General features: G+C 52.2%; 1 protein-coding gene across 33 annotated transcripts in view; it reads left to right on the forward strand.

The window, feature by feature from the left end:
• CTIF (cap binding complex dependent translation initiation factor) overlaps window positions 1-13,353 on the forward strand; it is a 322,513-nt gene that overhangs the window by 207,482 nt on the left and 101,678 nt on the right. For 17 of the 33 annotated variants that reach the window (XM_078348099.1, XM_078348094.1, XM_078348112.1 and 14 more), the window contains 2 exons: window positions 8,427-8,922; window positions 11,780-12,079. In XM_078348099.1, coding sequence (XP_078204225.1) covers window positions 8,427-8,922; window positions 11,780-12,079 — 796 coding nt within the window. The remainder of the gene's footprint in view (window positions 1-8,426; window positions 8,923-11,779; window positions 12,080-13,353) is intronic. The other 16 variants (XM_078348100.1, XM_078348103.1, XM_078348104.1 and 13 more) reach the window with 1 other exon arrangement.

The raw sequence follows: 13,353 nt of genomic DNA on the forward strand, positions 1-13,353 counted from the left end.
ATTTGCCCAAAGTTGCACAGCTGAAAGTGCAGTGTCAGGATTTGAACTCTGGGGATCTGGCTCCAAAGTCCATACTTGAAACTCCCACGAACTATTGTGAAGCTCGGGGGGATGCTCAGAGCCGCCAGCAGGCTGCAGCGAGGGTCCACGGCCAGATCTGGGAGACAGCAGGGCTTGGCAGACCGAGTGGAAGGGCGAGGGCCTTCCCCTGGAAACACTCCACGAAGTTCACGCGGAGCCTGGCGACTCCCCAGGGCAGCCGCCTGCTCTTCCCATGACATCACGCTCCCTCAGAACTTTTGAGGCTGAGGATTCTTGGAATGCCGGATTCACCCTGGAACAAAAATAATACCTCGTATTTATAACGTATTTTTGTTCCCCGCAGGCTGCCCCAGGCTTCATGTCTTTGTAGCCTCAGACTAGCCTTGTGATCCAGGCAGGAGTCCTGTCGGTGGGAGGCCACCCTGAGAAACACCTTGAGTTGGGGCTGGCTCCCCATTCTGCAGGTGGGAATACTGAGCCACGGGGAGTTGAGTGGTTGGCCAAAGCTGCCCAGCAAATTGGTTCTGAGCAACAACGTGGGCCGAGAGCCCTGGCTTTCCAGCGGGGTTAGAGGAGGGCCTCAGAAATGTGTCCGCAGTTGAGTGAAGCTCAGAACCCTATCAAATATCCCCAAGAAAGCCTTTTTCCCTCAGCCTTCTGTGCAGCTCCAAGATGGAGGGTGGCAGGAGTCCGCGTGCTTTCCTCTCTTCCCCACAGGGCAGCAGTGAAGCCAGAGGGGCCAACCCAGAAACAACCCCCCAGCCCTGCCCCACAGGCCCCAGCCACAGGAACCAGCAGACTGTGGTGGGAAAGGGCTGCTCCCAGCGCAGATGGAAACCGAGGGCTGCAATGGCTTCTGTGGTTTTCCCCAGACGCAGTGGAGCCAAGGCTGGCTGGCCGGATCTCCAGCCCTCTCTCCAGAGCCCTCCCAGGCACTCCCCTCCCCAGCCCCTGCCTCCCCATTCCCAGCAGGCCCTGGCTCAGCCCTCCACCTTTGCTTCTGCACGTCTGGCCCCTGCTTCCACACCACATGCTGCCACAGGACAGCCCACGGCCCCCTCCCTGCTGACTTTGGCTGAGGCCTGTGGTCCTCTGAATTTGGGTTTAGTGGCTCAGCAATGGTGTGCAGGTTGCCCTGACCCCTTGGAACACTCAGTGTGGTGGCTGAGGGCACACATTCGGGGGCCATACTAGCTAAGTTCAAACCCAGGCTCTTGCCTAGTGCAAGCAGTGTGGCTTTGGGCAAGTTTCTTACCCTTTCTGTGCCTCTGTAATATGGGTGAACAATAGTTCCTCTCTTGAGGTTAAACAAAAGTCATGCCTGGCACACTGTACTGCTTCCTACATGTTAGCTACGGACCATTATTCTGCATCCTTGTGATGGGAGTTTGAGTCCTGTGGCCTCAGGGCTACCCTCAGGATGGGGCCAGCTTCCTGGGTGTGTGAACTGCCCAAGTCCAGGGCCTGCACTTGGTTCATGCTCTGATGTGGCTGTCTTGACTTTCTGAACAGCTTTGGAACCAGGGGCCCACATTTTCATCTTGCACAGGGTTCCACTTGTTATGTGGCTGGTCCTGCCTTCAGGCCAAAGTAGGACATGGGCCTGTGCTGCTCTCTGCTTTCTTTCCTTCATGACTCTTATCCTGGGATGAAGCTGGAGACGTGTTTCTGTAATTAATGGATTCACGTCTGTCTCTCCAAATGGACCCTAAGCTTCATGAAGGCAGCAGCCCTGTGCATTGTAGTCATTGCTGCCTCCCAGCCCCAGACCACAAGGGAGATGGAAATGTAGAGAAAGTTCTGCCTCATCTGAAGGAAGTGGATGCTTTGGGAGCAGTTCAGAGGCACACACAGGACACTCTGGTGGCAGAGACGTGGGCGTGATGTAGGGCATTCCAGACTGTAATCATATCAGGGACATCATGATATTGGCTGGAGGGCTCGGGCGGGACCCTGGGAGCTGGGGAAGGCTCCAGCTCAGGTCTGGACCTAAAGGTCAGGTCTGGATGGGATTAGGGGAGTGCTGAGGGACTCCCTAGGGACAGCTGAATAGCTTTGTCACACACACACCCGCCTCCACCTCAGCTTCTCTCAGAGGGCTGCAGGAGCTATGTGGCCTCAGGCGATCCCACTGACATCTCTGATTAACCTCTGGGCAGAGCAGAGTCTCAGCATGTGTTTAGTTATGAAACAATAATGAACAGCCTGTCTCTGCGTCATTCATTATTCATTCATTCATTCATTCATTCATTCTTCAGTTGGTGAGAAAAGCCTTTGCCTATAGGGTACAGAGGTACCAATCAGACCTTTCATCTATTCCAGAGCATCCATTTGGCCAGGTCAACGTGTGATTTCTAAAGCTTTTAGTCCATGCAGTGAGATACCACATTTCTTACATGAACTTTTGTCTAGGCTGGCAAAGACCTCAATCTTGAATTGTTTTTTATCCAACTCTGAGCAAAGAGAGCCATAGAATCTACTGGAGTGGGAGAGTCTGCAGCTTGGCTGGCCGCCCATGGTGGCAGGAGCATTCCTGACACATGCTGGTCCTCTCCTCTCAGGGTTGTTAGGAGGGAGTGCTCAGGAAGCAGCCGATACAGTGCTGCTGTTGCCGCCCTGATGATGATGATGGCTCTGGCAGTTCTAGGGCCAGTGAGTTGCCTAAGCTCTGTAGCGATGCCCCAGTTCTCCAAAGAGCACTGTGATCTCCAGTAAGTAATTGTTAAATCCAATCATATAGCATGTTACAGCAGAAACACAGAGCTGCATTCCTGTGAAGGCCTTGCCACTCACTAGCTGGTTGACCCTAGAACAAAGCAACCTCCCTGGACCTTGGTTTTCTCATCCATCATGCTATAACTCATGTAATCTCACAACTGCCCCTGCGGTGGGGACCGGCACAGCTAGAAACAGAGACACAGAGAGGTGAGATCACCCAGCCCACGCAACTATGAGTGGCACCCAGGCTCTTTGCAGGCTCCAGACAGACCAGCAAGGAATGTCCTGCAGGGGACACCCATCATCCGATTCAGCCCAGCACACATCATGGGTGCTCCATTAGTACAGGTCACTGCGATCCTTGCCTCTGAGTGTTCACCAGCCAATACCATGATGTCCCTTGGTTGACTCCCTCAAGAGGGAAGAAAACTCCCCTCCCCTATACTTTTCCTTTTTAAGCTTCCCCATCATTCTGCAAACTGGGGTGGGTGTGGTGACTTTTTTTCCTGGGTTCTATACGCTATTGCTCAGCCAAGCTACCCCTGAGCTGCAGAGAAGCTTCTGGTGCCCATGCCTCCTAGCCTCACCGCAACTCTTGCGTTGTCTCGGGTGGCTGGGCCAGGCCAGGCAGAGCTCATTTGGGGCATGTGTAGGTGGGCAGGGGTGGAGGTGCCAACGCTGGTAATAAGCAGTCATCACTTTTCCTGAAGGCAAGAAATATGAGCCCATGCATAGTTTTCAAGCCACTTGCCCTAGGAATTTTGCTTTCAGAAATTTTTAAGCAGACCTACAAATTATGTGGTAAAGTGTCCGACATGGAGAGAACCATAATAAGTCAGTGGCCCTCAGAATATCTAGTTGGGAATGATTATGAAATAAAAAATGAACAGAGGGACATTTGTTTCCATTTGGACTACTGTGAAAACAATTTTTTTAAAAAACACAATTTGAAGTTATTCTCCCTACACCCACCTCCCAAAATGCAGCTGTGGTGTTCCGAGAACATTTTTGTTTTTTTGTATAAAAGAGAGCAGTCTTAGAGTAAAACAAGACATCTGATTTCAGAACCCAAAGAAGAAAGAATAAACTAAATGAACGATGGAAAAAGCCTAAACTGACAATTTCCATTCTCTAAAAAAAAGCATTATTGTCCTAACAGCAGGTGTTGCCCGTAGCACAAATGGAATATTAATCTTAGCTCCTGGGCTGTTCTTCCTCACCCAAAGAAGACTTCCCCAGAAATAGGCAGAGAGATGGGCTTTTGCCCTTCTTGCTTGCAGGGCTGCAAAACTGGGTGTCCAGTTTGTCTCCCGACCCAGGATCCACATTTCCATGTGTCTGAGACCAACTGCAACCTCCTTGCTGGGTTGCTGGGAGCAAAATAGGCTCATCCTTGGCCCAGCCAAATCCCAAACCCACAGGTTTCATGGGGAGCAGCCAGCTGGCCCCCGAATGAAGGTATTGATGAAACCCAGCGCCAGCAAACACAGAAGAGAGAGGAGCTGGTTTTGGCTGGCCCAGCTGACGACCGCTGACAAATATCTGTGAATGGCCAGAGCAGTGAAGCCTGGGTCTCCATTGTTGGGGAACGAGGCCCAGCCCCAAGTCTGTTCCGGTGCCCTTAGCGGCCCTCTTGGCTTCTTCGCAGGCAAAGAACTTGGACCTCATGCAGTTATCACCACCGAGGCCTCAGTGGCCATTCATCCCTTTCTCTCCATTAGTACAGGTCACTGCGGTCCTTGTCCCTGAGTGTTCATCAGCCAAGGAGGCTGGATCTAAAAGTGAATGGGAGATAGATGGGAGGTGGCCGCAATGCGCTGTGATTAGTTGACAGGCTTGGCCCACTCCTGGAACCTCTGGCAGGCCCTCTGCTGTGGGAGTGCCCGTCACGGAGCCTCAGTTCTTATCTGTCAAATGGGAAGACAGGTTCTTGGCCTGCCTGCACACACTGGCCAGTCCCAGCAATCACTTCCCCTGAGAACTAAGCAAGGCCTTGTGCAGGAAGAAGGAAAAGGGAGCACAGACGGACAGTCTTAGTGCCTCGTCCTCCAGTGACATCTGGGCTCTTCCCCACCCTCCCAGGGTCCGCCCAGCTGATTCTATCTGCCATTGAGCTCCATATCAAGACCTCCTTCTTTCGAACCCGTTAGTCTTGCCCACCCAATTAGGAGGGAACACTAGAGGTGGACTCCCTGGCTTCCCCTTCAACCTACGGATAGCGTTTCACATGTACAGAGGAGCCACCACCCAGCAAGAGTGAGTCTAAGGACCCCCACTAATGCCAAGTGGCCTGGGGTACTCTTGGCCATCACTGGCTGGCTCCAAGCTCTTTCCAACCAGGAAGATGTGGAATTCCAGGTCCCTGCAGATTTCCAGGAATGAAAAGCAGAAGCCCTGCAGGAGCCAGCTGATTTCTTTCTGGAGCCCCTGACCACCAACCACGTAGCAATTACTTCCTTCCCCTCCAGGTAGACAGAAGCTGTTTTCTTTCCGTGGCGGGGGTGGGGGGCGGGAAAGCGGAGGAGTGCACTAGGTCGAGGAGAGGGAAATCCCTGATATGACAAGTGGGAAACCAGGCCGTTTCAAGACGGATGTTGGGAAGGGCTTGGTCAACCATCCTTTGGGGATGTTTCTTGGGCCATAGCTGCAGGCGCCACAAAAATTCTAAATAAGGATGACAGAAGTTGTGAGAATCAATCATTATCTGCCAGGGAATTTCCAAGGTTCCTCTCTGGGCTTAAAAATAACTCACATTTAAAGAACAAAGAGAAAGGAAGGAGCAATTAGTTGAAAGTAATTGAGAAATTAAAGGAGGGAAAATTCTCAAAAAGTCAGAGGTACATGGCACCCAGTGGGGGTCTGCGAGCCACAGTTTCTTCTGTGTTTTCCAGAGGGGATTGGCTCACACTCTGCAGAATGAGACTGCAGCCCTCTGCACTGGCGCAGGCATCTGGGGCTGGGCCAGGCTGGGCTGGGCTGGGCAATCAGAAGGCCAGTTGGTGGAATTGCTGGGAGGAACCTGACTCAAGGGCCTCACTTTTCTGATGGGGCCCAACTCTTCTCCAGGGGCTGGTGCTGATAGCACCTACCCTGCCATATGGAGTGAAACTGCCAGGGAGGAGGGGGGTGTGTTTGGGAATGGAGGGGCTGCCTCACCCACCCAGGTGTCAGGCCAGCAGTGCCCTTGCCCAGAAATGTAAATCAGAACCTAACAAGATTGAACTTTGATACCAAGGATGAAAAATGCCACACAGGCCTCCTGAGAAATGGCCCAGGACATGCCTAGTCAGCAGGATTCAGTTGAGGTTACCAGACTTACAGATATTTCATAATGACTCTTACATTACTGAAGTAAATACAGACGACCCCAAACCTTAGACACTGTATATAAAAACAAACCTAACAAGACTCCAGACAGACAGGTCAGGGAGCTTCGGAGCTGAAGAATGGCACACTGGTGAGTTCCTGGGTTTTCCTCTTGGCTCAGGTATCCCAGACTTGGAGCTAAAGGAACTAGGGACCCTAGGCTGGGGACAGTGGCTCATGCCTATAATCCCAGCACTTTGGGAGGCCAAGGCAGGTGGATCACCTGAGATGAGGAGTTCGAGACCAGCCTGACCAACATGGAGAAACCCCGTCTCTATTAAAAATACAAAATTAGCCAGGCCTGGTGGTGCATGCCTGTAATCCCAGCTACTCTGGAGGCTGAGGCAGGAGAATCACTTGAACCCAGGAGGCGGAAGTTGCAGTGAGCCGTAATGAGCCATTGCACTCCAGCCTGGAAAACAAGAACAAAACTCCTTCTCAAAAAAAAGAAAGAAAGAAAGTGGAGACCCAGAAACACCATGAGGCCCGAGAAGACAAACAGAGTCCCAACAAAAGCCCGCTCTTTCTAGCCAGAGCACCAGGAAAGTGGCAGCCTAGCAGGACAGAAAACGTGAGGCAATAGTCCTTTCCTCCAGCCAAACACCTGTGCAGGAACTGTGGCCCCACCCCCACCCAGCACTCCATCGGAGGCCCAATGAGGGGCCTAGACTGTGACAAGGTACCCAGCCCCCCACCAGGGTGGTGTCAAAGGGACCAACTGTCATCCCCATTGGGGCTAATGAGCCACTAAGCTTTTCAATGGCTGCTTTTCAATTTTAAAAAAATTATTGATTTTCATAAGAAAAAATTATGCATTTAATCCCAACCCAGGATACCCTCGATTTTTCACAGATAAAAATGTATCAAGTGATTAAAATTGAATTTATGTAAGCAATCAGTTGTAAGTAAATAAATACAATTTGTTTATAACATGCAATGCAGTGAAGGTCTGTGGTACCCAAGATAGGTCACTGAGGAGGTGCAGGCTTATTCTTTAGAAGTTAACATCTTTCTGCAAAATCTTTCCACCCTTTTACAACCTTTGAGGGATTCCTGCTTATCTTGTGCTCCAACTGCACTTCCAGTAAAGTTGCAGCATGGAAAACACCCTGAGGAGAAGATGGAGCTTGAACATAGCAGTGTTTTGCGTGATAGGAAGCAGCCTTTGAGCCAGCCAGAAGGGTCCTGAGAATGCCCCTCATCACTCGTTCGCCTGCCTTTTGGCCACAACTCAAAACATTTGGAGCTTGTTCCTGGTGCATAACTAATACCTGTTCCCTGTGCTTAGAGAGTATTGCAGATGAGCCTGTCTTGACCTACACCCATCATGTTAAATATTCCTTCATATCTGTTTGCTAGGCTTGCTATAGCAAAGTCCCACAGACTGGGCTTCTTAAACAACAGGCGTTTTATTTACTGACAATTCTGGAGGCTGGAAGTCCCAGATGAAGGTGTCAGTGGGGCTGGTTTCTCCTGAGGCCTCTCTCCTTGGTTTGTAGACAGTCGCCTTCTCACTGTGTCTCCATGTGGTCTTTCTTCTGGGCATGCAGCCTCTCTGGTGTTGTGTCGACGTTTCCTCTCATTATAAAACCACTAGCCAGATCGGATTAGGGCCACTGCAACAGCCTCGGTTAATTTAATCACCCCTTTAAAGGTGATTCGTCATATCTTATCTCCAACTGCAGTCACATTCTGAAGTATTGGGGGTTAGGGCTTCAACATATTTCAGGGGTGGGAGGGGACATAATTTAGCCCATAAAAACTTCCTATAGCATATTTAGTTTGTGGGTGGGGTGACAATGACAATGTTCAAAAACATTTGTTTGAAAGGGATATAAAACTTTTCAAAAAGCATTATGGTGAACAGTCATTCTAGGAAGGTGCTTGTAAGAAGCAGGGCTGTGTATGCATCTTTGCCGGGACGTGCGTAGAAGGTCTGGAAGATTTACACATGTGGAACGGCTGCTTCCAAAGGCTGTCAGTGATGACAGAGGCTTCACTGTATCTGCTGCTGGATCTTTTTAATTTCGCTCCACATGTGTGCATTCACACATATTCTAATAAGTGAATAAAGTACTGATTTTAAGTGAAGGGTTGGCTTTGGTCCTCTGCAGTAGCAAGGGCCTGTCTGGCTGTTCTGTGCTGTGTCCCCAGGCGCATAAGAAGGTACTCAGGAAGCGTTAGCTGGAAGAATGAATACATGGACAAAGCAATGACTTCCCGTTCTGGCGTCTGGGCATAGGGACTCTGACCGGCCCGCCCAGTGATTGCCCTCTCTGTCTTTCCCCTTCTGTTTGCAGGCGGCAGCAGAGACCTCCGGGGGGGAGCAAGCCCCAGCAGCATGGTGACCACCAGCCAGGCAGTGCCAAACACAACAGGGATCACCAGAAATCCTACCAGGGGGGCTCAGCACCCCACCCCTCAGGGAGGCCCACTCACCACGGCTACAGCCAGAACCGGCGCTGGCACCACGGCAACACAAAGCACCCGCCGGGCGACAAGGGAGAGGCAGGCGCACACCGCAATGCCAAAGAGACCGTGACCATCGAGAGCCCAAAACTAGAGGACACTGCAGGGGACACCACCGGGCACAGCGGCCTCGAGGCCCCCCGCAGCCCTGACACCCTGGCCCCGGTGGCTTCTGAGCGGCTGCCTCCACAGCAGCCAGGGGGGCCAGAGGTCGAGACAAAACGTAAAGACAGTATTCTTCCCGAGCGCATCGGGGAGCGGCCCAAAATTACCCTGCTCCAGTCTTCCAAAGACAGACTGCGGCGAAGGCTAAAGGAAAAGGTACCGGTAATTGAATTTTTGTTGTTCTCTTGCACCAGGGACGACAGCAAGAGGTAGGCACTTTGGTAGGTGGGCACAGAGCAGAGCCTTGTGGGTTTGAGGGTCTGGGGAGCTGCGCGCCGGGAAGCAGGGGCTTTGGTGACTGTAGGGACCCACCACACTGGTCCACTGCTGCCAGCAGGTAGGGCCATCATGAGCCCCTCCAGCACACTTGTGCTTTTCACTTTCCAGCCTCCAAGAGGCCCAGGGTAGGCATTTGGCACCAGCCCCCAGCCCAAGGGAGTCGGGGGAAGAGGCGGCATGCCTGGGAGTGATGAGGGGTTGGTGTGCACGGAGGATTTTCTAGGGTTAGAAATCATTTGTGCTGAAGGGCATTTGGGGAAATGTGGGGCTTATGAAATAAGGACTGAAGCTTTTCTGCAGGTCAATACCATCCAGGCAGTGGTCTCTGCCAGGATGGGGAGCAGAGGTGAGTTGCACAGAGTGCGGAAGGGCTGACTACAGCCTTCCTCTTTCCCGCCTTCATCTCCCAGAGGCCAGGGAGCGCTCTGCAGTGCAGACCGTAAGGCGGCTCCATTCTCAGCATCACGCAGGTGCCCGCCTGCACCAGCATGAACCCAAGAGTGAGGCCTCCTTACATTTGCTCCCAGGAGCCTCTTCCTGCACCCTGGCCCTGGCCTGGCCCACAGCTTCAAGTGGAGATGACCCTAAACTCCCAGAAGAGGGATGGGGATTTGTCCTTGAAGCATTAACTCCATGGTGCTCACCCTAGCCCCACCACCCCCACCCCACTGCCCAGCAAGGGCACAGGTAAGGTCACCCTAGAAAGGAACTGTCCTAAGAAAGGCCAGCTTGCCCACAGCCATCCCCACACAGCAGCAGAGCCTGCAGAGTCTTCCTCCTGAGGCTTCCATAGAGCTCCACGTTCTGGGCTTCTCCTCCATCCTCCCTTCTTCCATCTCTCCTCAAGCTCTTGCCCTAGAGGCCAGGCCCAAGGTCCACACTCAGGCAGGATAAGGCAGGTCAGACCTCTTCTTGGATCTACTCTTGAAGATGAGATGCTGCTCCTGGTATCCTCCCCACCAGGTCCTCTAGAGTGCTGCTAAATGTAACTGCAGGGCAGCAGAGTAGAAACAGCACAGGCTTCAGAGCACAGCTGGGCAGGCTCAGACCTCCCTCTGCCTTTGACTGGCTGGATGATCTTGGGAAAGTCACCTAACCTCCCTGAGCCCCAGTTCACTCATCTGTAAAATGGGTATAACACTACGCACCTTGCCGCGAGACTGTGAAGGTTAAATGAAATAATGTGTGCAGATGTGTTCTTGTGGGTAGTTCCTATGCTATATGCAGACTGCTATTCCTGCCTTGAGGCCCTGATGGTCTGGAGAGAGGGGGTTATGGGGGAATGGAACAGAGAAGGTAGAGCTACAGCACCTATAGATCAGTTTCAAGGACTCCTCTCAGGTAAGACCTCCTGAACTCCTGGACCAAGAACACATGGCCTTAGGCTCAGGCTGGGCCACTCCCCGCTCCGCCAGCTGCTCACTCTGAAAAAGGGTAAATCCTAGGTGGCCACCAGCCACATCCTAAACAAGATTTTCATCAGGGAGAGCAACGCTTTCTTTCTCCCTCTCGAGAGACAGGAAAAGCGTGAGATGTCTATTGGGGTGGAGAGCTGTGTCCTGTTCACTTCACCAGGGATTCAGAGTAGCCTTTCCTGAAGAGGTGGATGGGTTTGAGGAGATGGACGAGGATACCCTATTCCTTCACCCCAGATTCACCCCTTTCTTAAGACTTGGTTCTCAAGAGGGAGACTAGCTGCCCTCAGAACTGGATCCACTAAGGAAGGTCTCAAGGAAAGCTATAGATCTTCCCATCTAACCTTGCCGTGTTACCTGTGAAGAAACTGAGGCCCAGAGTGAAAGCACTTACCCAGAGCCACACAGCTAGAGGCAGAGAGTGGGATCAAGAACCTTGGTCTGTGCCTCCTAGCCCAGAGCTTCTGTCGTCAAAGACAGAAGAACAAGCGTGGATTTCATGTCACAACCCTGACCCTGCCCTTCCAAGACGATCGCACTCCACAAAGTTAAGTTGCTCCCATTCTTGGCCACCAAGAATGAGTCAGTACAATAAGATGACATTTTTTTCTTTTTCAAGCCCCTGGTCTGGTCCCAGGTACAGTGAGACCTCATAAGGCTGCAGGGCTTTTTACTTGTCATACCCCCCTAGAAGTACCAGCTGTTTTAGTGGCACATGGGAGGATTTCTTAGTGTGTGGCATGTGTCTACAGAAGACCAGCACAGTCTCCATAGGACAAAAAGCCAGGGCTGTCCCCGCAGGGAGCCCTATGCCCAGAGAACAAGTCATCCTCAGGCATTTGGAGCTGAGGGGATGGGGGACAAGGTGGCAACTGCCTGAGCCGCCTCTCGCCACCACTGCAGGCATTTGGGGTCTGACCTGCCTTCCTGACCAAGTCTTCCTGCCCTCATTTTCTCTTTGGCCTGATTTCATATTTGTTATCTTATTTCCTCCTTCGTAAGTTCCATTCAGTCATTTCTAGATTAAGACATTTGATGGACAAATAAACAAAAAAAAGCTAATGTATATGAGAATCCTGGGAAGGAGCCAGAGCCCAAAAGTAGAATCAGCCCTGGATGTCATAGGCGCCAAGAAAACAGGCAGCAAGGAGCTTTGGGGGCATGAGGGGTCTTTGGTGGAGGTTCCCAGAGGGACCAGCCTTCAGGCCCAGGAAAGTCGGCCTGGTCCTACTTTCTGGGGGTGGCCACCCTCTGTCCACCAGGCCACCTCCGCACAGAGACCTCGGCTTCACTGAGGCATGTTCATTTGTCTCCGACACCCCCAGGATGAAGTGGCCGTGGAGACCACCACCCCCCAGCAGAACAAGATGGACAAGCTGATCGAGATCCTGAACAGCATGCGGAACAACAGCAGCGACGTGGACGCCAAGCTCACCACCTTCATGGAGGAGGCCCAGAACTCCACCAACTCCGAGGAGATGCTGGGCGAGATCGTGCGCACCATCTACCAGAAGGCCGTGTCGGACCGCAGCTTCGCCTTCACTGCCGCGAAGCTCTGCGACAAGATGGCGCTCTTCATGGTGGAGGGGACCAAGTTCCGGAGCCTGCTTCTCAACATGCTACAGGTAACTGGCCGCCGCCACGCCCCCTGCCCCTCTGCGTGCAGTGAGTTATTCCTAGCAAGAAGGCTACGAGTTCTGGCCACAGTTGGACTTTTCCCAAGTTCCACCCTTGCCCGATTAATTATAGAAAATACAAAGGCAGTCGAGGGGCCAGGACTGAGTGGCTGGATTTGTGTGTGTTTATGTGTGCGCTCCCTGGTTACGATGGACCAATATAGTTTTATACATGCTTTATGTTTAACCAGCTCTCCCCTTCCTGTTTTCATGATCAGAGGCTGGCTCGTGGTCTCAGCCTGGCTCTGTGCTTTGACCTCTCCACGTCCAAGTGGACATGAACTTACTGTGGACTTTTCTTTTCCTCCTTCTCCCCGGGGCCAGGTTCTTAAACCTTTGCAGCAGTGCAGTTAGTCATTGCTGGTAGTGAGAATGGGTTCGAGCAAACCACGTGGTTAAGGTGAGGGGGGCCTTAACTGGAGCAGAAAAGGGACAGTCTGTCTGCCGACACACTAGGGCTTCTAGGCAGAGGGAAGGCATGGTGATGTGAGACTCGTCTTATCCTTGGTCTTTCCCTCTCAATACCCCTTCACCTTTGAGTGTGTAACCCCACCCCTGATCATTGCTTCCTCTGTGGAGACCAGCATCCAGTGGTTCTATCAGCACGAGTGTGTGGTAGGACTGGGGTATGTGCGCTTGGACTGAGCTCAGCAACATTTCCTCTCACAAGTTCCTATTTGTCTGTGAGGGCAGTAGCAAATGAGCAGGTGGCCCCAGAACTGGTGACATTAGGGAGGGTTCACAGGGTCATGGGGTGATGGCCACACCAGGTCCCGGGACTGTCCTTGGAGACTCTTGGCTAGGGGAGAGCCATTTCTCCTTTCCTTCTGTTTTGTATTTTAGGGACTAGTTGAGACACAACGTGAGTTGCCGGCCCAGGTGAGATAAAATGGTAGTTTGCAAGTTATGATGTAGAATGGCAGGCAACAGGGCTGTCTTAACTAGGGTGACCATAAGATAGATCATCTGAACTGCAACACTTGTGAGAGTCAGAGGGGGTTCAGGTCACAATTATGCCTAGACAACAGGTGTAAACAAGAGCATATGGCCCCCCTCACCTTAACCACGTGGTTTGCAGTCTACCATCTTCCCTAAAAGCTGGGAGGAAGTTGCTGCTAGGCCACCTCCGCGTGCAGCAGGCAGGGCTCCATCTCCACCCGCCCTCTCCTCGCCATGTGAGTTGCACTCACTGCAACATGAGCCCTCCCTGGCCAGCCTGAGCT

The sequence above is a fragment of the Callithrix jacchus genome, chromosome 13, assembly GCF_049354715.1.
Source record: "Callithrix jacchus isolate 240 chromosome 13, calJac240_pri, whole genome shotgun sequence".
Classification (NCBI taxonomy): domain Eukaryota; kingdom Metazoa; phylum Chordata; class Mammalia; order Primates; family Cebidae; genus Callithrix; species Callithrix jacchus.